We start from the raw sequence: 24,032 nt of genomic DNA on the forward strand, positions 1-24,032 counted from the left end.
TCTCCTTCAGCCATTGTGGGTTAAAAAAGCGAGTAGATATACTTGGTTCTTCTGCTGAAGTTTCCGGGTCTGATCTGTTGTAGCTTGGTTGATTTGCATAGCGCTGCCTCCACTGAGGGCTGAGGAAAAGTGAGTATCCAATCACAGGACGCGTACATGTCATGTTCAACGCGAGGCTCTCTAGCTGGCCTTACTGTGCCAACTCGTGATCTGATTGGCTATCGCAACTATATATAAACTACATGTGCCCGTTCATGTACAGCGCACAGACGCTCTCACTGTTGATTCTGAAGGCGTCGGTCAGATTTCATACAGCCTGGCGACACAAGCTAGCTGAATTCTGATTGGATTAAAAACCCTGACCTAAAACTACAACACTGAAAGGAGCATAACCAAATGGATATAACATCGAGAAAACAGTATGTAGAATAATTACAGTAAAGTCTCGTTATATCGATATCGGATATATCGATAGTTCCGGTTATATCGATACTACTTCTATGCTCGCACGGAGAAAATTACATGCAAACAGGGTCGGATATATCGATAGTCCCGGTTATATCGATATTTTTTCGGACTCCCTTGAATATCGATATAACGAGACTTTACTGTATATATATATTTAGAAAAAATACTTTTTTTTTAATGAAATTGACTTTCATTATAATTATGATAATGATGTCTGATTATGTTAGCAGAGAAGGCCTTACTGGCTCTGACGGCCCACCACTGCATTCTCAGAACATCCAGCGATATCAGAAATGCACAGTATCTAAATAAAGTATATGATTTGTTTTGGTTTGTTTCTTTAATTTGAGTAAATGTAACCGGCCTCAGGCCTAGGGGATACCTCAGTCGGTTCAAACGCGTCACAGGCAGGTAGCACTGTGAACGACGAGGAAAGACGACACGAGACAACCGTGTTAATCAGCTTCACACAACGGCATTTATGACACTTCCTCATCAAAACATCAATTCAGCAATTTCAATATCAGAATACATTCATGTGTAGATCTATACATTCAACATCTATACATTGTATATATCCTCCACATTCGCACATGCTTATGCACGTCTGCCCGCTCGTGTGTGTTGCAATTTCAATATCAGAATACATTCATGTGTAGATCTATACATTCAACATCTATACATTGTATATATCCTCCACATTCGCACATGCTTATGCACGTCTGCCCGCTCGTGTGTGTTGTACTGGGAACTACAATTGACATCCAAAAATCCAAATTCATCAAAGCCACAAAATATTCATCAAAGCCACAAAACAAGGTTTCATATCTAGCATCGCCCAATAAGTCCCAATTACTTTAACATCTTGAGAATGTCTAACACTTATTATTTTGAATACCTGTGAACGACGAGGAAAAACGACACGAGACAACCGTGTTAATCAGCTCCACACAACGGCATTTATGACAACTGCGCATGCGTGAGCTGAGCCTACATCGCCTCCCTCTGTTCCATTCACAGGCGCGTAGCGCCCTCTCCTGACTTGGTAGTCTAATCGACTAACATACAATAACAGAGGTCGTTCCTAACCCCCTACACTCTCCCCTGTTTTAAAAGATGTCCCCCGACATCTTGACTATACCAACAAGTAGTAAAGTACCAGTAGAAACACAGTCATCTGTCTGGTCTCTGTAGGGTGGTGTCAATCACATTCTACTGCAACTACATTCAAGTCCATACCGTTGGGGTAGAGTAGCAATAGTGTTCAGGTCGCACTAGATAATGAGTCGTGGGGTAAAGCATGCAAGTATACAACACATTTGCCCCAGGTCTCCAAGCCTGGTATGATGGATGACCCAAGTGTTCATATGTGAATATCTCTGTGGGTCTTCGAGTACGAGTAGACCTTCGTGGCAGCGATTCCATTCCACTTTGTGACGCGGTGTCCGATTCCACCAACTCTGCCGGCGCTCCTGCATCACCCTCATTATCATCCATTACAAGTTGTTCCGGGCTTCCCTCAGCAGGCAGGCTGTCAGCTGGTGTTGGTTTTGGTAATGATGCTGGTACGACCAATGGAAACGCTTCCTCTAGCTGCTGCCCATCCTCTGGTTCCGTAGTTTGTGCCTGGGGGTGGAATTCTGATGCCACAGCTCTTAAATTGTGTGGTTCAGGTTGAGACACCTGATGACTGCCTGTCCTCCTTGTATACACAGGTAACCGTCGGAGATTGTATGAACATCCCTCCTCTTCATCTGAATATCCAGACTCCTGCCCAACTGCTTCCCTGCTATAAGCCTGTCTGTCGAGCTGTTTTTTCTGCTTCTTTGCCTGTCTGTCTAGCTGTTTTTTCTGTTTATTTGGCTGTTCAACTGGCAAATCATTGACAGACATTAGGAGATTACGGTGCAACACACGGGTAGTTTTGTCTCCGTTTTCTGCCTGAACCTTGTACACTGGTCCATCTCCCACTCTTTCAGTGACCCTGTGGACTTTTTCCTCCCAGTAAGCCCGGAGCTTGCCAGGTCCACCCCTCTCAGATAGGTTCCTGACAAGTACACGATCCCCTGGCTGGAGTGCAATGCCTTTAACACCACGGTCATAGTATTTCTTCCTTTTTTCAGCGCTCTTTTGACTGTTCTCGGAGGCAATTTTGTAAGCATCTTGCATTCGACAGGCCCACTTACGTGCATATTCCTGTCGGCTTTTTACTTCTTCGTCCGCTGTCAGACCAAAAACTAAGTCGATGGGCAACCGGGGAAACCTTCCATAGAGGAGGAAGAACGGTGAATAGCCAGTGGACTCATGTCTTATACAGTTGTACGCATGAACTACATGAGGCAAATAGTCTTTCCACTCAGCTTTCCTTTCTTCTTGGAGAGTGCGTAGCATCTGTAACAATGTTCTATTCAGACGTTCTACAGGGTTGCTCTGCGGATGGTATGGGGTGGTTCGGGAATGCGCAATGCCAGACAACTGTTGAAGCCGCTGGAATAGACTGTTTTCAAACTCCCGACCTTGATCATGATGTAGTCTCTCTGGATAAGCGAACCGTGGAATAAAATCACTAAAGATTTTCTCAGCAGCAACCTTGCCTGACTTACTCTTAGTCGGGTAGGCTTGTGCAAAACGAGTAAAGTGGTCTACCAGGACTAGAATATACTCATAGCCTCCTTTACTTGGCTCCAGATGGAGATAATCAATCGAAATGAGCTCAAATGGGGCACTAGTAGGCCAATAGAATGGCCAATAGAACCTCTGCCTTGCAAGGTTGATCACCTTGTCAGCTCCAACATGACCCATGTCATCATGCAGGTGTTTAAGCACCGTCGACTTCAGTTTACTAGGGAGAACGAGCTGTTTCCATTTCCCCGCCTGTCTGTATAAAATCCCCTTGTCCAGTTTCAGTCTATTCCATTCGTGTACTAGTCTCCTTGCCTCTGGTCCCATTTGTCTTTTATCTTTGTCATTGGGGTTCCATCCCCTCCTCTTCAGTGTCATTACCTCAGAGATTGACGCATCCTCTTCCTGAGCAGCTCTGATATCATCTGGAGTGATAACGGGGACTGTCACCGGAAGAAAATCCTCACCATCAGAGGTGAGTTGCAACGCCGCCATCCATGGCACATCCTCCTCAGCCACAGACTTGTCCCCCTGCCATATGGTGGAAACCACGTCTGGGGGCAAAGTTTCAGTGTACTCCTCTGTGTGTCCCTCCAGCTTAACTGGATAACGCGACAATGTGTCGGCGTCAGCATTCGCCTTGCCTGGCCTGTACTTTATTGTGAAGTGAAAATCCGCCAATTCACCCACCCAGCGATGTCCGGCAGCATTGAGTTTGGCCGTGCTTAGAACGTACGCGAGAGGGTTATTGTCCGTGTACACAGTGAATGTGGGTGCATAGTAGAGATAATCTCGAAATTTGTCGCAGATTGCCCACTTCAACGCCAGAAACTCAAGCTTTCCAGAATGGAGATGATAATTTTTCTCTGAAGGTGAGAGTGTTCTGGATCCATAAGCAACAACGCGAAGTTTATCTCCCTGCTGCTGATAAAGCACAGCCTGAGGCCGGTTACAATTGCGTCACAGGCAGGTAGCACTGTGAACGACAAGGAAAGACGACACGAGACAACCGTGTTAATCAGCTTCACACAACGGCATTTATGACACTTCCTCATCAAAACATCAATTCAGCAATTTCAATATCAGAATACATTCATGTGTAGATCTATACATTCAACATCTATACATTGTATATATCCTCCACATTCGCACATGCTTATGCACGTCTGCCCGCTCGTGTGTGTTGCAATTTCAATATCAGAATACATTCATGTGTAGATCTATACATTCAACATCTATACATTGTATATATCCTCCACATTCGCACATGCTTATGCACGTCTGCCCGCTCGTGTGTGTTGTACTGGGAACTACAATTGACATCCAAAAATCCAAATTCATCAAAGCCACAAAATATTCATCAAAGCCACAAAACAAGGTTTCATATCTAGCATCGCCCAATAAGTCCCCAATTACTTTAACATCTTGAGAATGTCTAACACTTATTATTTTGAATACCTGTGAACGACGAGGAAAGACGACACGAGACAACCGTGTTAATCAGCTTCACACAACGGCATTTATGACAATTGCGCATGCGTGAGCTGAGCCTACATCGCCTTCCTCGGTTCCATTCACAGGCGCGTAGCGCCCTCTCCTGATTTGGTAGTCTAATCGACTAACATACAATAACAGAGGTCGTTCCTAACCCCCTACATAAACAATCATTTTGAGGCGCTTCATATCTTTTTATTGCACAGCAAACAATGTGGTTGGATTATGAAGGAGAAAGCAGATGGCACTGGGTGCTGTAGTTAAAGTATTTTATAACAATATAAAGAGAGGATACTGGTATGAAACAAAGAGAGTGCGCATAGTTCATATGCAATAGTTGTCAATGATCAATTGGCCCATTTAGACTGCACTTTGAGCCTCTCCCCAATTTGCTTATTAGCCACATATAAAGGAAACAATGAATAAAGTATGATTACAAAAGATATATGAAAAAATATATATGCTATAATGATACAACTTGGCGGTGGACAGTTATGCCTCGCTTTCTAAATTGAAAGGTCTGCAAATTTAAACAAAATTAGTTACCTACAGTCTCTCACTTGTCATGATGGTTGGTAAACAACAGGTATATTATTACTCTTTCCAATCTATTTGATTGACAATGTCAAAGAAGTATTGATTTAACAATGTTTCGTATATGGCAGATGACCACAATTTTGCTCACCACGTTTTACAGTGAGATGGTGTAAAATTTGAGAAATAACAATCAGAAAGATACATCACTTTAAACCACAGAGCTCAACTTAAGTAATTAATTGCTTTCTTCCCCCACCCCCATTTTTTCAATGGAGCGATTACTACAAATTCCTACTCGTCTGCTAAGAGTTTTGAGGTGTCATTTTGTTTTTGTGTTTTGTTTGTCAGAGCAAGGAGCAACCACAGTTGTTTCCTGTGCAAATACTGCAATCTTATCTCAACCGCATAGTGAACAAATCAGCTTGGTATCACACTTGTTTTTCTGTGCACTGCACTCATCAAATGTCAGAGTGATGTCTTTAATAGCAATAACGGTAATGGGATGGGATGGGGATGGGGATATGTCATCGTATTTAGTTATTTCTTTTCTATTTCTTTCGTTTTCATATATCATGCTTGACCAATGGGGAACACCACTGATTGCAAAAGCATATTGTTGTTTTCTGATATGCTATATCCTCACAAGGGTCACTGAGGTGCTGGATCCTGTCGCAGCGGGCTTCGGGCAGTAGGCGAGGGCACCTTGAACCAGTTGCCTGCAATCGCAGGGCACACGGAGACGAACAACCATATGTAGGTCTGTTAAATCTGGAACCACTGCTGACATAACTATCAGATCACAATTATGAAGACCGAAATAGAACATTTATCAAACTTATCATATTTACCGGTGTATAAGGTGTATCCAAAAGCCTTGCTTTTCTTCAAATGATGACACCGCGCCTTATCTATGAAGTAATATTGAGCCACAACAGGTCTTGCAACTACTGTCAGCAACCACTGACTTCGTTTCCCCCTGTAGAAGAAGTTGTCCATAAGCCCAGCCTCTACTGTACCGTCTTAGAACGGGGTATATTTGGATATTGGTATATAATGTATATTTGGAAAACTTTTCAGCTGACGAACGTCAAATTTATGAAAATTAAACCTTGGAATATGCACTATTTTTTACAATACACACCCACAACGGCTGGCGGAGTAATCTTCGGGGGAAGAACACCAAAGCACACGACCTTCAGATCTGGCGGAGTGATCTTCGGATCTTCGGCGGAAGCATATAACCGAACAGCGCTCCAGCCGGGCCACCTTTCCACAACCCCTCTCATTGAATGCACACGTCGATCGCCTCCTTGGAGGTTTTTGCTGATAATTTTACTTTTATTGGACCACAAAAAAAACACCACAGGCTCGTGTTAAGCCGAAGAAGACACAAAATAAAATCACAGTCGCTGAGAAGAAGGAGATAATTGAAAGACACGAACGAGGTGTGCGTTTGTGTGATTTAGTGGCCGAGCATGACTATGCTAAGTAAACCATTGCTACCATTCTCCGGAACACAGAAGCCATCAAAGGTGCGTCTGTTGCAAAAAGGTGTTTCCGTGCTCTCAAAGTGACGGTCTCGGGCAATCGAAGAAGTTGAAAAACTTCTGTCAATTTGGATTAACGAAAAGCAGCTATCCGGCGACAGCGTGAGCAAAGCTAGTTTATGTGAGAAAGCACGGCTAATTCACGCCGATATCGCCACACGGCAACCTGGAAGTCCGGCGCTGATTGAGGATTTTAAAGCCAGCAATGTATGGTTCAAGAACTTTAAGCGCCGTACTGGGATTCACTGCGTCACTCATCATGGTGAAGCAGCCAGTTCTGACCATAAAGCTGCTGAAGCCTACAAGGCGTCATTACTCGAACTGGTGAATGAAGAAGGCTACATTCCTCAGCAGGTATTTAATGCGGATGAGACCGGACTTTTCTGGAAAAAGATGCGTAACCGTACTTTCATTACTCAGGAAGAGACGTCTGTCCCTGGGCATAAACCAATGAAAGACAGGCTAACCCTCCTGTTTTGTGCTAATGCCAGTGGTGACTGTAAGATACAACCAATGTTGGTTTATCATTCAGAAACCCCAAGGGCCTTCAAAAGAAACCAGGTGGTTAAATCCAAGGTTCCTGTCATGTGGAAGTCCAACACCAAAGCTTGGGTTACTCGTCTCCTGTTTATGGACTGGATGCATGATGTTTGCGCTCCTTCAGTGAGGAAATATCTTGAGGAGAAAGGACTCCCTGTCATGTGTCTTCTTCTCCTTGACAATGCCCCATCACATCCACCAAATTTGGAGGAGGAACTTCACGGTGCTCTTAATTTCATTCAGGTAAAATTCCTCCCTCCCAACACAATTCCTCTCCTGCAGCCCATGGACCAGCAAGTGATTGCAAGCTTTAAGAACCTTTACACAAAGGCTTTATTTACCAGATGCTTTCAAATGACAAATGACACAGAACTATCCCTGGAAACACCATTTCAACGTGTTTCATTGTGTTCAGCTGGTAGAAAAGGCTTAGCAGGATGTCACCCTCCGATCATTGAAAGCAGCTTGGAATAATTTGTGGCCCGCATGCATCCTTGAGAGAAATTTTGAAGGATTTGAAGGACAAATCCCTTTGACCTCGGACCTCCAACGCCATTCCATAAAGCCATCAATGACCATCACAAATATAAATAAAGTAACTTTATTATACAGTGCAGTGTATTTCGTTCATTGCAATACAATAGCACATTTATTATACATTGAAAAGGGTATATTGTGTGTAGTTTTAAGGCTTATTTAGTTGAAGAGTATATTTTATGGAAACCTGAAAACGGATTATTCCCATTTTCATGGTTTGCTATAGGAAAAATATTTTGGGATACACACTTTTTGGCCCACACACTCTATCTGGGAACCAGTTAAGTTCGGAAGCCAAGGTCTCACTGTACCACAATTGGACCCACTATCCTTGTTCTGTGTTCAGTTATGTTAATTTTAAACAAGGTTGTGTTAATGTCTTTGGCGGATCCAATAAATTACAGTCATAGATCATGAAAATAATGAAATTACACTCGATCAGTGATTTTGCACAGATGACAACATCGGTGGGAGAAAAGATGCATCAAAATGGATACATTTTGACAGAGGATTTCCTTTGACAAGTGTCCCTCTCACAACTTCCTTTATTACATATACAGGATGGGCACAGTAAAGATGAGCATAAAATGCTCTGAGGAATGTCCTCCCATTCAATTTGTCATCACGAGCATCATAACTTGTTGCGTGTTAAAAAAGCGAAAGGCGGGAGGAGTGTGAGAACATAGTTGGTGACTTTTCCTCTGGCATTGTTCTGTAAAAATAGCGCAGGCGGCACAGAGGGCCGTGCGGTCTGTCAGCGAGGGGCATGACCGTCGGAGAGGCCCCAAGTGAGTCACAAACTCACGTCTCGGCCATGAGGAAGTCAAAGCGCTTCCTCTGTCTCTCCGCCGGACTTGTTTTGAACAAACGACTGTTGCACTCATTAGCGCAGAGAATGCTCAAACTACATTTGTAAGAGTTTAACAAAACAGGCCCTCCCATTTCCAAATTTGTACTATGTCAGATTATCTTGATTTCAGGCCGGATGGCACCCAAGGGGTTATTAAAAACAACACCCACTCATACTCATTGACTGGTTTATAGGTACCCCTGCACAATGTATAAAAAACATCAATGCAAAAAACTGGAGCAAAAAAGGAAATCTATAAAAACACTTCAACCACAATCATTAGAAGTAATGCTGAGGGTGGGTTTGTAACTCTCAGATAAAATTACTTTGGCAAAAAAGCATTGCAATAACAAAGCTTGACTTCTTGCAACACATGAGGACACATAATTACCCCGTAAATCTATGAACAATCTTTGTAACCTTAAACATTGACATGCCTGTACCATCTTAATCCAATGACTCTGATAAATAGGGCGACCAAAAATGACAACAACACAATAACTGTAAAAAGTAGATCACTTTGCTGCATCCAGCACAGGTCTGTGCAATTAATTGCAACTGAAATCATCAGCATCATACCATCATCAGAGCAGGGACTTGAAGAAAAACTGAAAACCACGAGGTTGAGTTTTTGAACCCGAGCCATTGTGACAATATATTCGTGTTATTGAGCAAAATATTGAACACCTATTTGCTCCTGATCCCCTGCAAAAGTTTGGATGGACATCTTATGTTGTCAAATGACCTCCTTTGTGTGGGGTTTAAAATGAATATTATTTGAAACAGACGTGAGTCATGGATGTGAAAATCAAGCTCAAATGTGTTGTTGGGATGTCCCAATTACATTTTTTGCGTCTGAATCCGAGTCACCATATTTTGAGACTATGTCAATACCAAGTCCCGATTCAATAGCGTCGGAGGAGAAAAAAGCACATCCAGATCATCTTTGTATATCAATCCATCATTACCCAATGCACTTACTCTGACAAACATTGCTGGCACACTGGAGTCTATCCCAACTGTCTTCTAGAAGTAGCCAGGATACACTGTTAACTGGATGTCACACAATCGCACGTCTCACATTCAAACCTCACATTCCCTCCACTCAACTGCATTGATAGAGCACTTTAAAACAACCAGCACTGTCTACAAAGTACTGTACACCGAGCAAATATCACATTTAAACCAACAATAAATAAAACAATAAACTCGAGAAAACACAAGAACAGTAAAACTAAAAATCAAGTATCTTACTTTGTTGAAAGCCAAAGAATAAGTTTTGAGGTTTGAGAGCAGTTTTAAAGATAGTCACACATAAGGAAAATGTTGAGTATTCGGTTATCCTACCATGAATGTTTTTTTTGTTGCAAGAATACACAATCTCATAGTCTCTCTCTACCTACCTATCTATCTATCTATCTATCTATCTATCTATCTATCTATCTATCTATCTATCTATCTATCTATCTATCTATCTATCTATCTATCTATCTATCTATCTATCTATCTATCTATCTATCTATCTATCTATCTATATCTGTGTGTATATATATATATATATATATATATATATATATATATATATATATATATACATATATATGTTGTTGAATGACTTGTAAAGTGTGGCAAGACTTAATTCTTACCCAAAGTGCCTAAACTATAAATTTTCACTGCATTTGATGATTCGTTAATAATTATGTTCAATAGATAAAGTTGTAGTGAGTGGTAATACGTGGGTGTTTTCAATAACAGGATATTTTGTCACCATGGTCACTGGCAGCGAATCAGCATCTCTTGTTTTGTACATGTGGCTTTGCAGGAGGGCCTTGCAAAAGGGAAGCCGTCTGGTATGTTCTGAAACTTGGTGCCATGTGCTGTGGAGCCAAAGAAAACACTGCATAACTTTGAGGTAAGCACACTTTTGTTGCTTGGATATTCAACCAAGAGGCCTACAATGCCATTTTAAAGATAGTTCTTCCTGTGTACTTGTCAGTTATGGGATGTAGATTCTTAGTTTTACTGCTTGGTGCTTTCTATCGTCTTTGTTGCTGATTTATTGCGTTATTGTTTTGTATAAGATAGTTGTTTCATGTACAACAGCCCTTTATATGCAGTGATGGCTTTTTGAAACTGATCTTTCTCAGTTAAGTTGAGTCCCTCAATATTGTTTGCGGGCCTCTGATGAGCCACTTTGACGCAAAACAAATTAACTCATTCGCTGCCATTCCCAAATTTATTCAGGAATTGAAAATATGAGACGGAGCACCATTCCCAAATTTGTTTGGGTTTTGGGTTTTCTTGGGGGGGGGGGGGGGTGCCGATAAAGCGCTGGTCAGACCTCTGGCAATATTTTGCCCTCCCACGAGGGGGATGCATTTGCCTTTTGTATTGGCACCCCCACTTGCACCTACTCCAGACCCACATAACTTAGGAATCAACTCTTTTTTTGCAGAGGGGTAGGGGGTGCCTATAAAGCGTGATTCCCAAATTTGTTCGAGTTTTGTTTTTTCTTGCACTGGGGGGGAGGGGTGCCAATAAAGACCTTTAGCATTTTTTTTTCCTCCCAAGAGGGGGCAGCATTTGCCTTTTGTACAGCCGTCCCTACTTGCACCTCACATTACACCAGACCGACATAACTTATTAACTCTTTCTGATGAAAGAAGAGAGTCTAAGGTATCTGTCGCTGCATTGAATGTTTATGTAGTCCTAAAACTCAATATTGGATGGGTCCTGAAATTTGAGTGAAAAAAACGGGCACATTTTTACACGTCTGGCAGTGAATGAGTTAATAACTAACTAGATTTCAAATCTGAAGTCAAGAATAATGACTGTTCTTATGGTTTACATGTGACAATTTGAAATTTTGGTTCGGACTTCATCAAGCAAAATAGGACTTGACAATTTGATTTGCTTTTGCGGGTCAAATAAAATGATGCAGCAAGCCAGAATGACCCCCGGGCCTTGACATTGACACCTGTGCTGCACCAAACAGAATGTCAACAAATCCGTCTATTGATTGGTTGTGCAGATTCTTTTTATAGCTTTTATTGTTCTCCATGTGTGAAATAAATAGTTGAAGAGACCATTGCTCACTTTACCACATGACAGGATGTAAGTGTTGTGTTTGAAAGAAAAATGCAATCAAGATTTCTATGGCATAATGGTTTTTGACCGTGGACAGCAGTTATGCTAATTCTGCAAAAAAAAAATGGCCATGGTCGGTGACACGCCAGTTTACCAAGGGGAATACAACTTTTAACTTTATAAAATTTGGAATCAATGTTTGCAGACAAAATAGTTCTGACCTAAATTCTAATGCAACCATTGTTTTTGTTATTTTTGTTATCAGGAATTACAATGTATTGGAAAATCTGAATTAGAACGAGAAAGCCTTTAATAGACCCACAATGGGGAAATTAGCAGTCCACAGCAGCAATTTGAGAGGGCAAAAAGTGTACATAGTGCAAGGGGGCGGGGGGGGGGGGGGAGAGGCTAGAAACGATTTAAAAAAAACTGTACATAATGCAAGTATAAGAAAAGCAGATTGACATATGTAGCTGTATTGCATAAACATAGGGTGACATATAAATGACATACCGTACAAGCAAATCTCAGAAAATGTGAAAAAGTTTCATGGAGGATGACAAACACAAGGGCAAAGGCATTCTGATTCGAGAGATGTTATCTACCCCACAGTTTTACTGTTTCTCAGAATGACTGTAGTGAAACAAACGTAATCCACTGAAAGTGTATCACATTCGCATAGCCATGTATCTGTAATGCCAGCACAGTGGTCTAAGATAGCATGTGTGCCTCCAAGTTATGAAGTTTGGGATTTGTATAACTCCGACCTTCTTGTATGGAATTGCTATCCCATGTTTTTGTCAGGTACTCAAGCTTCAAAACAGCATGTTCGATTTCCAAAAAGATTACAAATAATTCAAGAGGTGTATCTGGTCATTTATGTTCTTGACTTTTGCTGAAATGTCTAAAACCAATTGTTATGTCACAAAAAATAAGCTTTTAAGGAAGCGAGCCTGAATCACGGAAAGGAGCAATAATTAGCCATACTTCCTCCTCCTCTTCAGATTATGGGTGCCTCGTGTGGTTTTACAAAACAAAGTGTAAAACAACACATTTTTTTACCTCTAACAAACACTGTCTTGTTCTGTTTCATTTTCAAAGAATCAGAACACCAAGATGGGTTCCACCCATTCTCCCGTGATGGGTGACCACCAGTCCGCTGACAATAGCTCCTCTTGCGACACTCTGTATGACCACAGGAGCTACGCCCGAGTCTTCATGCCACTCGTTTACTGCGCTGTCTTCCTGGTGGGTCTGCTGGGCAATGCCCTGGCGCTGCACGTCATCCGCCCCAACCTGAAAAAGATTAACTCCACCACCTTGTATTCACTCAACTTGGTGATTTCGGACATCCTCTTCACACTGTCACTTCCTGTAAGGATCACATACTATGCGCTGGGTTTCCACTGGGCCTTGGGTGAGACTCTGTGCAAAATCTCAGGCCTTATCTTCTACATCAACACCTACGCCGGTGTCAATTTCATGACCTGCCTGAGCATCGACCGCTTCATCGCAGTCGTCCTGCCCCAGCGCTTTTCCCGGCTTCGCACTGTTACCAACGTGCGTTACATCTGTGTCGGCGTGTGGCTGCTGGTCCTGGCGCAAACACTCCCACTTCTTGGCATGACACTGACCAATGTCGAAACAGACGGCTACATCACTTGTATGGAATACCCCAATTTCGAGAAAGTAGACCACATTGCAGCCACCCTTATCGGTGGAGTCTTTCTTGGTTACATCATCCCTGTAATCACTATCCTAATGTGCTACTCCATCCTTTGCTCCAAACTATACTCCACAGCGAAGACCAACCACCTCACGGAAAAGTCTGGGCGCAGTCGCAAGGCCATCGGCGTCATCTGCTGTGTGTCGCTTGTCTTCGTGGTCTGCTACAGTCCCTATCATATCAACATACTGCAGTACATGATCCGCAAGCTTGTGTCCAGCCTGGACTGCACCGACCTGACTTCCTTCCAAGTGTCGCTGCATATTACGGTGTGCTTGATGAACCTCAATGCCTGTTTGGACCCCTTCGTCTATTTTTTTGCATGCAAAGGTTACAAAAGGAAGCTTCTGAAGCTGCTTAAACTGGAAGTCAGCATGTCCGTGTCCAGTGTTGCCAAAACAGTGCCCGAAATCCCCTCCAAGGATATTAATGATGGCAACAACATGGAGCTCAGCGGTTCTGCTGCTGGGTCAGCCAAGGATAAGCTGATGGAGAGGAGGTCGCAGCTCTATGTGTAAACAAGAAGAGTAGGCGAAGGATTGAAACAAAGACTTTTCGGGCGACGGAGATCAAATGTCCACCAGGAATGTTTCAAAGAGCCTCACAGGCAGCATCTGTTTGGCCATCTGGTTTCGAAACGAACCGATTAGAACTTTGACCGTTTACCTCACAAGAATTTCCTAGTGAAAGTGTTGCCAATGACATTAACTAGTAAAGATTGTACGAACCTTGAAAAATGTCAGACTATGAACCTAGACTTGAGCCATACCGCTTGTCTTAAACGACTTCATTTTTGTACTATTTAGCTGCAATTTCCAGATGTCATTTCTTAAAGGACAACAAACATCACTTTTTTTTTCCTAACTGACATCAGAAAAACCCTTTATAGCATCTAAAATACCCAAAACACGCAGTATGATATTTTTAGTCAAATGCAAAACACCAATAAAAATGACTTAGTGTCCAAAAACAACTTCAAATTGAACCCGGAAGTGACCAGTTTCAGAAGGTCCCACCCCTTTGTTCCTGGTGTAACGACAAGAAGTCTTGCCTTGCTCGAGAATCAAATCAATGGCTTCAGATTTGGAAAAGATGCTTTCTTTTTACATCCAGTTATGAATGTGATTCAAATAGTTCTGAAGAGGAAAGCATACATGTTTGCAACCGCTTAAAGAATTTATTCCGGTCATTTTGATGCATCTGGAGAGAAATGTAGTGACAAACTCTTTAGTCCTCACAGTACCCAAAAAAAGGCAGAAGAGCGCGACAAAGCTCCGTGGAAATTGTCTCCTGGGAGGTTTTGTCAAATACACCGTAAAAGTCTTTGCGCAACACACACCGATTCCCCATCACGTTATTTATGTGTTTTCCTTCTAATTCCGCCATCAACACGGATCAACACGAAGTCTTCAGACCAAACAAAGTACCGCAAAATTCATTGAGGTGATGCAAGGTATGTCCTTTCTCGGTTCCTTCAGTGACGTAGGGTGAGGACTCGTCACCAACTCAAAAACAAAACTTCCGGAATAGTCTTAAAAACGTAAAATATAGCTATATGCGGTGGAATCTTTGTAAAATACGCTCAGTAGAAGTCATTGAAGCCATTTTACAAATTATGGACACAACTTGTCCGGAGACGTCGGTTGTCCTTTAAATAAATAAATACCAAAAAATGTTAGGCTGTCAAGGTCATGCCAATGATGAGATGGTTTATAAATCAAACCATCATCAAACTTACACCATTGACTCTAATTGACATGGTAATAATGTATTTACTGTTACTGAGAATAGACTTTCAGCCTACGTATATAGTCTAGAGCACTCCAAAGCAGCAATCAAATGGAAGAAAAAAAATGCAAACCGTAAAAGGAGACTTCACTTGATTGCGAAGATGACAGCATCAAAGGTTTATGTCACAGCTTGTGTACAAAACACAGAGGAAAGAAACCCAGGTTTCTGTGTTAAATGTTCATCAGCAAAAGGGGAGAAGGGTGGAATTGTGGCAATCTTTCACTTTCGATGAAACTGCCAATGTAAGATGAAACCAAGACAGTGATGGTGCATGTCATATCTTCAGGAAAATGTTGCTGCTATGTGAAGGGTGGGTGGCAACATGACAGATTTTTTTAGTCAGATGGATGATCACTCTTCAAATTTGTCATTTCAGGTATGTTTTTTTGAGGGCTTGCATGCATGAAAATTCATATATGTTGCTTTAATGTCTCGTGAAGCAATATTAATAGTTCATGTAGTTTTCACATTAAGAACAAAACATGCAATTCCCCAATGGCATTGAATGACGAGAACACGTAAAATGAGACTTTGTTGAAAATGCACCAAAACAATTTTAAAGAGTGGTGAATCATACTGCTTACGTGGACTGAGAATGATAAATATAAAGATAAGATATACTGTAAATGGCCTTCAGACAAGATTAATTTTCTTAAATCAGACACATTTTCTGCACCTTACCAATGTTTGAATTTGTTATTACCAAGTAGAACTACAGTTGTTGTTCCTGTCCCAGATGTGGTTTCTAATTCAGAAAGTGATTGGAGTTAAAATGAAATTACACTGCAGGTGTTAGCACATAGACAGAGCTAAAATATTTTGTGTGTGCATACTTGTTGTTGTCAACTGAAATGAAGTCATTTCACCAACTTGCATTTGAAATCAAGGATTACATTGCAGTACCAAGGAAATTGTTTTTCAAGCAATTTTAAAAATTAAATAAATATTTCATTCTCTGGCATTTAAAAGGCATATATTCCCATTGTTCATTTTCTTTTAACTTATAGCAATAAAAACTTTATGACACAATAAATTTTAAATCACTCTCATGAACATGTTTACTTGCCTGGTTGATCTTTTTACAATCTAAAGCTTTCTTTGTTTTTCTTTGGTAGGTAATGACCCTACAGAGTTAACATTGTAGGACCTATATTAATTTTGGTAGAGACTATTTTTTGAGTACAAATCAGAATTTTCATGTATGTCATGACCAAATTATGTCATTGTCAGCAGCCAGACCTGTTCTGGTTTTGAAAGTGACCGAAAAATGTCTATATTGTAACAAACAGGCAATTAAATCAAATGATGATGTTGCATTGACCAACATTTTTGCAATTTGACTGCATTTTGGGCGTATTCATGTTGTCATCTATTACGAAAGATATTGTATGAAGTACATAACTTTCAAAATGAAAATACCGGCATGTGTCTGTTTCACTCACATGAATGGGACACTTGTAGTCGTTCGTGAGCAATATCACACAAAGAAGAGTTGCGAAGCCACAGCTGGATCCCCCAGAGGGACATTTTCAACGTGGTGGTTCGGTCAAGGTTGCATAAGCCACGATTACTGCTGAGGGATGTCCCATTGTTTTTCCTGTTTGGTTGCACAGGATCTACTCTTTCAGCAACAACCATGCTTCTCCACAACCCATTTTGGGACCAAGGCTGTCTGGTTCCAATCATTAGTTTCAATAAACAGTCTTTGCACTAAAATGACACGCTGGCACCCTTAACCTTGCTGAAAAAGCCAAGAGAAGGTTCAAATGCACACATAAGTGTTATTGACATAGCGTATAAATGCAGCTGATAAATTTGTTTGACTGCTATTCCATAGTTGACCAGCAGATTGATGTACTTTATTTTCTTGACATTAGTTGGGTTGTTGACACTTCCGGTACAGGCTTTACTTTTCCGCGCTTCGTTATTTAAGTTTCATTTCACTGAGAAGACAGCGAGAATGGACATGTTTTATCGCTGTACTGTTTAGCAAGGAAATGATAAAAAGGACAAAGACCAAAACTTCTATTTCGGTCAGAAAGCGGGCAAAGTGGTTTGTACGATTTTATTGTATACATTGTATTTCATTGATGTAAAGTCCAAATGTTTGTGTAAATAATAGCTATATTTTTATACTTGTTTGTAGTTCTACCGTGGTGGTTAAAGTGATGTGAAATCACATTAAAGAATTAACCATCAGTCCAAAGAACCGGAGTCCTCTGTTTGGAAATGAAGGAAATAAATACATGTAGTTAGCCATTTTTAACATTGTATGATGAACATTAAAATACTGAGTTAATCACTATCAATGATGCTTTGTTTTCAGTAGATGGGTCAGGGAGCAGATGTGGAATATGATAGGCATAATTTTGCAGGCACTAGGGAGTCGAGGGGTCCGCTGATTCGTATCACCAAAAGGAGAGGAAAAGTTACGACCAAGGCTGAAGGAAGGAAGTCAAGGGATACAACATAAACCAAGGCTATCTTGGATCACATTAAGATTTAACTCCGCTGTAAGCACAGCTCTAACAAGGAGCCATTTTGGGTTGACATATGATCATATTAATCATACACAAGCAGCATCAGATTTTAAGGTGCGGTGTGAGCTTTTAAGAATATTGAAGTGCAGAAAATACAGTGCTTTCACGACAAATCAACTAATTACGGTCACTGTTTGGTTTAGGGTTATCCAAGCTAATTTTAATTTTAAATTGATCAAAATGTCACAATCTTAAAATCAAATGCAAAATATTGATTGTGAAGGCGTACAGGTAGATTTCTGACCCTGGTAACAAATGATGGCCGAAATGTAAATGGTTAAATGCTTAAGTAGCAACGCAACAGGGGAAAAGTAATGAAAGGAAGCTGAAAGACAATTGGAATTATTCATGGTCAACATATAATTAACATCAGTCCGTGATTCAGATATTTTTAGGCCAACAGAGAGGGCTTTGCCACTGATGTACGTTAGACCTCTTCAAAATTGACCTTTTTCTTCAAACATATGGAAACTGATATTCCCATTCTCCAAGGTCTAAATTAGCTAAATATACCAGTTATTGTGATCTTGGCTATGCCTGCCTCAAGAGCCATGTAATTTTATTGTCGACGTTTTATCAAAAACGCTGCAAAATTTGGGATATTATGTCCTTATTTTCATTGCAGCTTTCCAGAGGATGATGCTATAGCATTGAAAGTGGTACCAAATGAAAGCTAATAAAATTTTTCTGCATATGGTAGTAAACACATGAACACCTGTGTTAATTTTAATTGTTTTTTCTTGTTCTTTTGACTTAAAGACGGCGCGGCGAGAGTGGCTGCCTTTCCAGCAGCTCATTGTCAGAGATATGACAGTCAGACACCGTGGACAGAGACTCAGAACCAGAAAGATTGTCCCCACTGCCGGCAGGAGACGCAGTCATCAGATGACATACGTCTGAATTCTGCGCCCCTCTGCCAAGCTATTTATTGAGAGTATATGTAAATTACAGTGATATATTAGTAAACATAGTTTTCTTGATTATAATGCCATGCCTCTGGGCGTTCTGAGCACCAACAGCTGCAAGCAGTAAAACATAAGACATTTTGATTGGTTGTCTTTTCCAAGAACTGATAAGTTTGTAATCTGGCGCTTCTGCAGTTTGTTTAAGCCGTAAATAACTTTGGTGAAAAAGGAGTATCTAAAGCCCTAAATTCTGTGCAAGGCCGGGACCTTCTAGAATCTAGATGGAGACGAACGACAGTTCACCTTGCCGTGTCTGTTTCACTCAGATTTACTGTGGCCATCTGCGATTTTGACTGTAGTCCCATTGTTTAGTTGGTCAGCAAAGCACGGCACTTTTAAACATGATAAATTATTATTCTCCATCATTCCCACCTCTTAATCATTTTTAAAAGTGATAGCAAACATTATCTTGACAGTGATCGTGGAGTGTGAAAAAATGTGGAAAAAAATACTAAATATAATGGCATATATGTGTCCATACTATTGGGATATGTGTATATAGGTAAAATACAAGACAGAAGACATTCCCCGCAATAGCCTAACAATCAATGGGAAGCATGTATGTATATATATACCCCCCAGTCCCTCTTAATCATATATTTCAAAGTTGCATTTTCATTAGTCTGATTATATGACTGCAGTGTCATTTTAAATTACTGTTCAACAAATTGCTCATTCATGACAGTTTCAAAATCACGGTGGGCATTTGGAAACAGTTCAACTTAATTTGAAGACACCAGATAATAACCAATATACCTAAAAAACATATTTTTCTTTTTCATTAAAAACAAATTTGGGAACATCTCTCATTTCATCCCCGCCCCTTTTTTTTCTTGGGAAAAGAACAACGATATTGGGATAAAATGTACGTCAGCATGCAATCTGATCTTAGCATGCAGGGAAAATCCAGATCGGTCCTTCCGTCCAAAGGCCTTGAGATACGAGTTCCACATCGCTTGACTCCACACCCCTAGATAGGCTGCGTGACTGGTCCCTCTGGTCATCTGGTGGCCCCTTCCGTCACCAGCCTCGACGCGTCTGTGGTAGCAGCCTGGTATATCATGTCCAGTCTGCTCCTGAAAATAATGGACGAGAACACAAAATGAGCGTATGTCTCCTCAATGAACCATTCTTTGAGGAGCGCCCGGATCCATGCATTTACATGGAGCGGGGAGCTCTCGGCCATGTTCCACCTCGAAAGGCGTGGAACCCCTGGCACAATTTACGGTGACCCTCGAGGCTGAGTAGCGCAATTGGCGCAGCCTCACCCATTTAAAATATCTCTCGAGGTCACCACCATATAATTTCCAGATTCTAGACCAGGGGTGGGCAAACTTTTTGACTCGCGGGCCACATTGGGTTCTAAAATTTGACAGAGGGGCCGGCCGGGCCAGGAGCATTTGGAGGGAGTATTTGGGCCGGAAATACAAAACCTAAAGCATTAAAGGACAACCGACGCCTCCGGACAAGTTATGTCCATAATTTATAAAATCACTTCAAATGACTTTGACTGAGCATATTTTACAAAGATTCCACTGCATATAGCTATAGTTTACGTTCTAAGACTTGCACTGAATATTCACGAAGTCATGTTTACGAGTTGATGACGATCCCCATGTGACGTCACGTTTGGACCGCCCCTGACAGAGAAAGCGACACACAATGCATTTTGGGTACTTTGTTTGGTCTGAAAACTTCGTGTTGATCCGTGTTGATGGCGAAATTAGAAGGAAAACACATAAATAACGCCATGGTGAATCGTTGTGTGTTGCACCAAGACAACTATTTGATATTCGCTGACACAAATTCCCAGCTGACAAATCAGCCCATTTCCAACAGAGCTTGGGCGCAATCTTCTGCATTTTCTGGGTGCTACATTGCTGTCCTTGACGTCTCGAATTGATATGGGAGGACTCCTTGAATCAATTGCAAACATTTATGTTTTCCTCTTCATAACTATTTGAATGATATTCATAACTGGATGAGTAACAAGAAAACATCTTCTCCGAATCTGAAGCCATTGTTTTGATTCTCGAGCAAGGCAAGACGTATTGGCGTGACGTCACGAACAAGGGGGTTCTGAAACTGGCCATTTCCGGATTCATTTTGAAGTCATTTTTATTGGTGTTTTTCATTTAACTAAAAATACCACGCTGCCTGTTTTGGGTATTTTAGATGCTATAAAACGTTTTTCTGATGTCAGTGGGAAACACAAAAAAATGGTGCAGGTTGTCCTTTAAATGTAGTGTGTACAAACCTCATAGCACAGTAAGAACCCAATTTATTAACTGTCTTTCAAATGTGAAAAATATCCCTGATCAGTTAATAAATTTGTCTCAAGGAATATGGCGTTTACATACTATTTCGCAGATACTTGGAGGAGGAAATGGAAATAGATTAAAATAACATATGCACTGTGATTCATCAAGATTGCGTCTGTTTTTAATAAGTTTTCATTGAAGGGGCAAAGTTAAAGAAATCAACATTTATTGAAATATGGAATCACTTTCAACATTCAAAACATATTATTCCACAACGAAATATTCAAGCTCAATAATACCTACTTGTGTTAAATTCCGCCAAATCATAGACGGTTTGTCCTGACCGCGCGCTCAACAAACTACTCACTGACGCCCTCGCCTTCACGCGCAAACAATACACGTGTACCGTCGCCGGGCACACAGACATCGGCTACCTGCAGTGAAATTTGCATACTCGGCACGGCAGCCAATCAGAAGCCTGCTTCTTTCTTCCGGACTTTCGCAAGCGTTATAAAGTCGTGCAATTGCATATAATTTTCAAAAATAGATGCACAGAACATCAGCCCAGAAGAAAGATTCAAAAGAAGCTAACAACATATGTGACGCTACAAAACGTAAATTTACATTAAACCGTGACTGTAAAGTGTACGTGAGACTTATGAAAGGGGCTTAGTGGCTCGTAGGAAGCAATGCAAACGTTGCATTGTGCACCACAATGACAATCGACTACTGCAGATCTAGCCATGCACATTTACCGTAAATTAAGCAAGGTAGCGTTTGTAGTAGGTACATTCTTGATTTAAAAAAAACCTTTATACTTTGTGACAATGTTTTTAATGTGGTTAGTTTTCTCATTGTGCCTCAAGTTGTGGAAAATGGGGCAGGCAACTTTTCAGTTATCTGCCCTGTTGTCCGCTAATTTTTTGTCATGAGTTTCAGACACTGTTTTTACTATAATTTGGGCAGGTTCGGCGGGCCGGATTAAAAAGCCTAACGGGCCGTATGTGGCCCGCGGGCCATAGTTTGCGCATGCCTGTTCTAGACACTGTATTGTATTTCGATCTTACTGTGGTTTTCTGATGAACCCCATTTCCCCCGTCTGTAGTCTCCAACCGTTGATACAAACCTTCCGTCTCTGGCCACTCCGTCTGCAGTCCCCCTACTCAGGAATTCACCCAAACGGTCTGCAAGAAGGTGGTTGATGTGGAAAAAACAAAAACAAAACAAACAAAAACTATCTTTCCCCTTAAACATTAAAAAATCTCCAACTACATTGCCTGAATCAGCATAGGAGTTGATCTCCCATCAACTGCTTTCTCTAGGACCTTCAAAAACCCTTACCATCTCTTTGGCTAACCCGTCTCCTCCTAATATTCTAATCAGGAAACAATTCATACACAACATCAACAACTGTTCATACTACTTGAATATCATCGACAACTGCACCCAATCCCCCCTCTAACTGTTGCAACTTTAGAGTTCATATTGATAAGCACCTCTCTTTCTACCATTCCACCCAACACCCAAATTACCAAAACCGCATTCTTCTACCTTAAAACAAGTTTCTCGTCTCCGCTCTGTTTCCACACACTGCTGCACACACACCCATAAATACCCCCACAATCAAGGCCTCATCTGATCTTTCCTGACCCCCACCAAAACACTCCGTCCCGCAGCCCCCAATCCTCTAACACAAATCTCCTTGACATCCCCGCAGCCAGACTCAGAACTGGGGGGCATCCGGCCTTCAGATAGATAGCCTCCCTGGCCCATGGGACGCAACCTCAAAAACTAAATTGTTCCATAATGCTTTTTTTTCCATGTTTTAATCTCGTTACTCATGCTTCCTTTTAGATCGATTTTTGGCGTCAAATAAGTATGCTTGTCTTCAGGCGTACATTTAATTTAGCATTTTAGCTCTTGTGAAGCATCTATGACTGCAATAAGAAACACTTTCAAATTACATTTATTAATATTATCATCATTAATCTATGAGTCACTTGGTGTGGCATATAAACCATCTTTTCTTTTTATTCTTATTTTCTGTTCGCTTCGCTGATATTGTAAAAATTTTCGAACAAAGTAGCCACTGTGACAATCGGGATCATCCTAACAAAAACAATGTGGCCATTTTTTTCTCTTTGAAACCATTTGCCGAATGCTGCCGCACATCTGACGCATGCTGGATATATTTGTTCGATTGGGTTCAATTGCATGCTGGTGTCGGTTGACTTTAGGGAGCTAAATCGCAAAACTGTCCCTGATCGTCATCCACTCCCACGCATTCAAGATCTGCTAGATAACCTGGGGGGCTACTCTTGGTTCTCAATACTTGACCAAGGCAGCGCTTACGACCAGGGCTTTGTTGATGACAGTTCCAGGCATCTAACGGCTTTCAGCACCCCTTGGGGGCTGTACGAGTGGCTCCGCCTCCCATTTGGCCTAACTAATGCGCCAGCAGCCTTTCAAAGATGTATGGAGGACGTTCTTGATGGCCTGAGGGACGAATGCTGCTCTCCTTATCTGGATGACGTGCTCTGCTTTTCAAAATCATTTCATGAACACGTAGAGGACCTGAGGAAAGTGCTTAACCGGCTGCGGGAGCATGGCATAAAGCAACATCCGAATAAATGTGAACTGTTCAGACGACGAGTGAGGTACTTGGGTCGTCTTGTGTCAAGTGATGGTGTCCGCATAGACCTTAAAGACCTGGAAGCCGTTTTGCAGTTAAAAGAGAGAGAACCACGCAATGTAGGGGAAGTCAGAGCGCTATTGGGGTTCTTGGGCTACTATAGATCCTTCGTACAGGACTTTGCCAGGATTGCACGGCCGCTGTTTAAACTGGTGGAGGGGGCCACTCAGCCTGACCAAAGGCCAGTTCACAACACCGCTGCACGCCAAAGGAAAGTCACCAAGTTAGGCCAGCTTCCCTCTGGTAACCCTGTTCAGTGGGGCCCCGAACACAGTGCTGTGGTCTCCCGCCTGGTAGATGTATTGACTGGTCCACCTATTTTAGCCTACCCAGACTTTAATCTGCCCTTTGTGTTAAATACGGACGCATCCAATG

At 41.5% G+C, this 24,032-nt stretch overlaps 1 protein-coding gene across 1 annotated transcript; it reads left to right on the forward strand.

Moving 5' to 3' along the window:
- Nucleotides 1-10,426: 10,426 nt before the first annotated feature.
- LOC148894685 (G protein-coupled receptor 183-like) lies at nt 10,427-17,462 on the forward strand. Its single transcript, XM_089003236.1, has 2 exons — nt 10,427-10,507; nt 12,784-17,462. Exon 2 carries the CDS (start codon nt 12,799-12,801, stop codon nt 13,924-13,926), a length of 1,128 nt encoding a protein of 375 aa, XP_088859362.1. The 5' UTR covers nt 10,427-10,507; nt 12,784-12,798; the 3' UTR covers nt 13,927-17,462.
- Nucleotides 17,463-24,032: the final 6,570 nt, after the last annotated feature.

This window comes from Hippocampus bargibanti, linkage group LG08 (assembly GCF_051943395.1).
Source record: "Hippocampus bargibanti isolate YZ-2025 linkage group LG08, ASM5194339v1, whole genome shotgun sequence".
NCBI lineage: Eukaryota > Metazoa > Chordata > Actinopteri > Syngnathiformes > Syngnathidae > Hippocampus > Hippocampus bargibanti.

Bases quoted from the DNA above. Each gene is read 5' to 3' on its own strand.
- LOC148894685 (XM_089003236.1), top strand. From the start codon at position 12,799: ATGGGTTCCACCCATTCTCCCGTGATGGGTGACCACCAGTCCGCTGAC.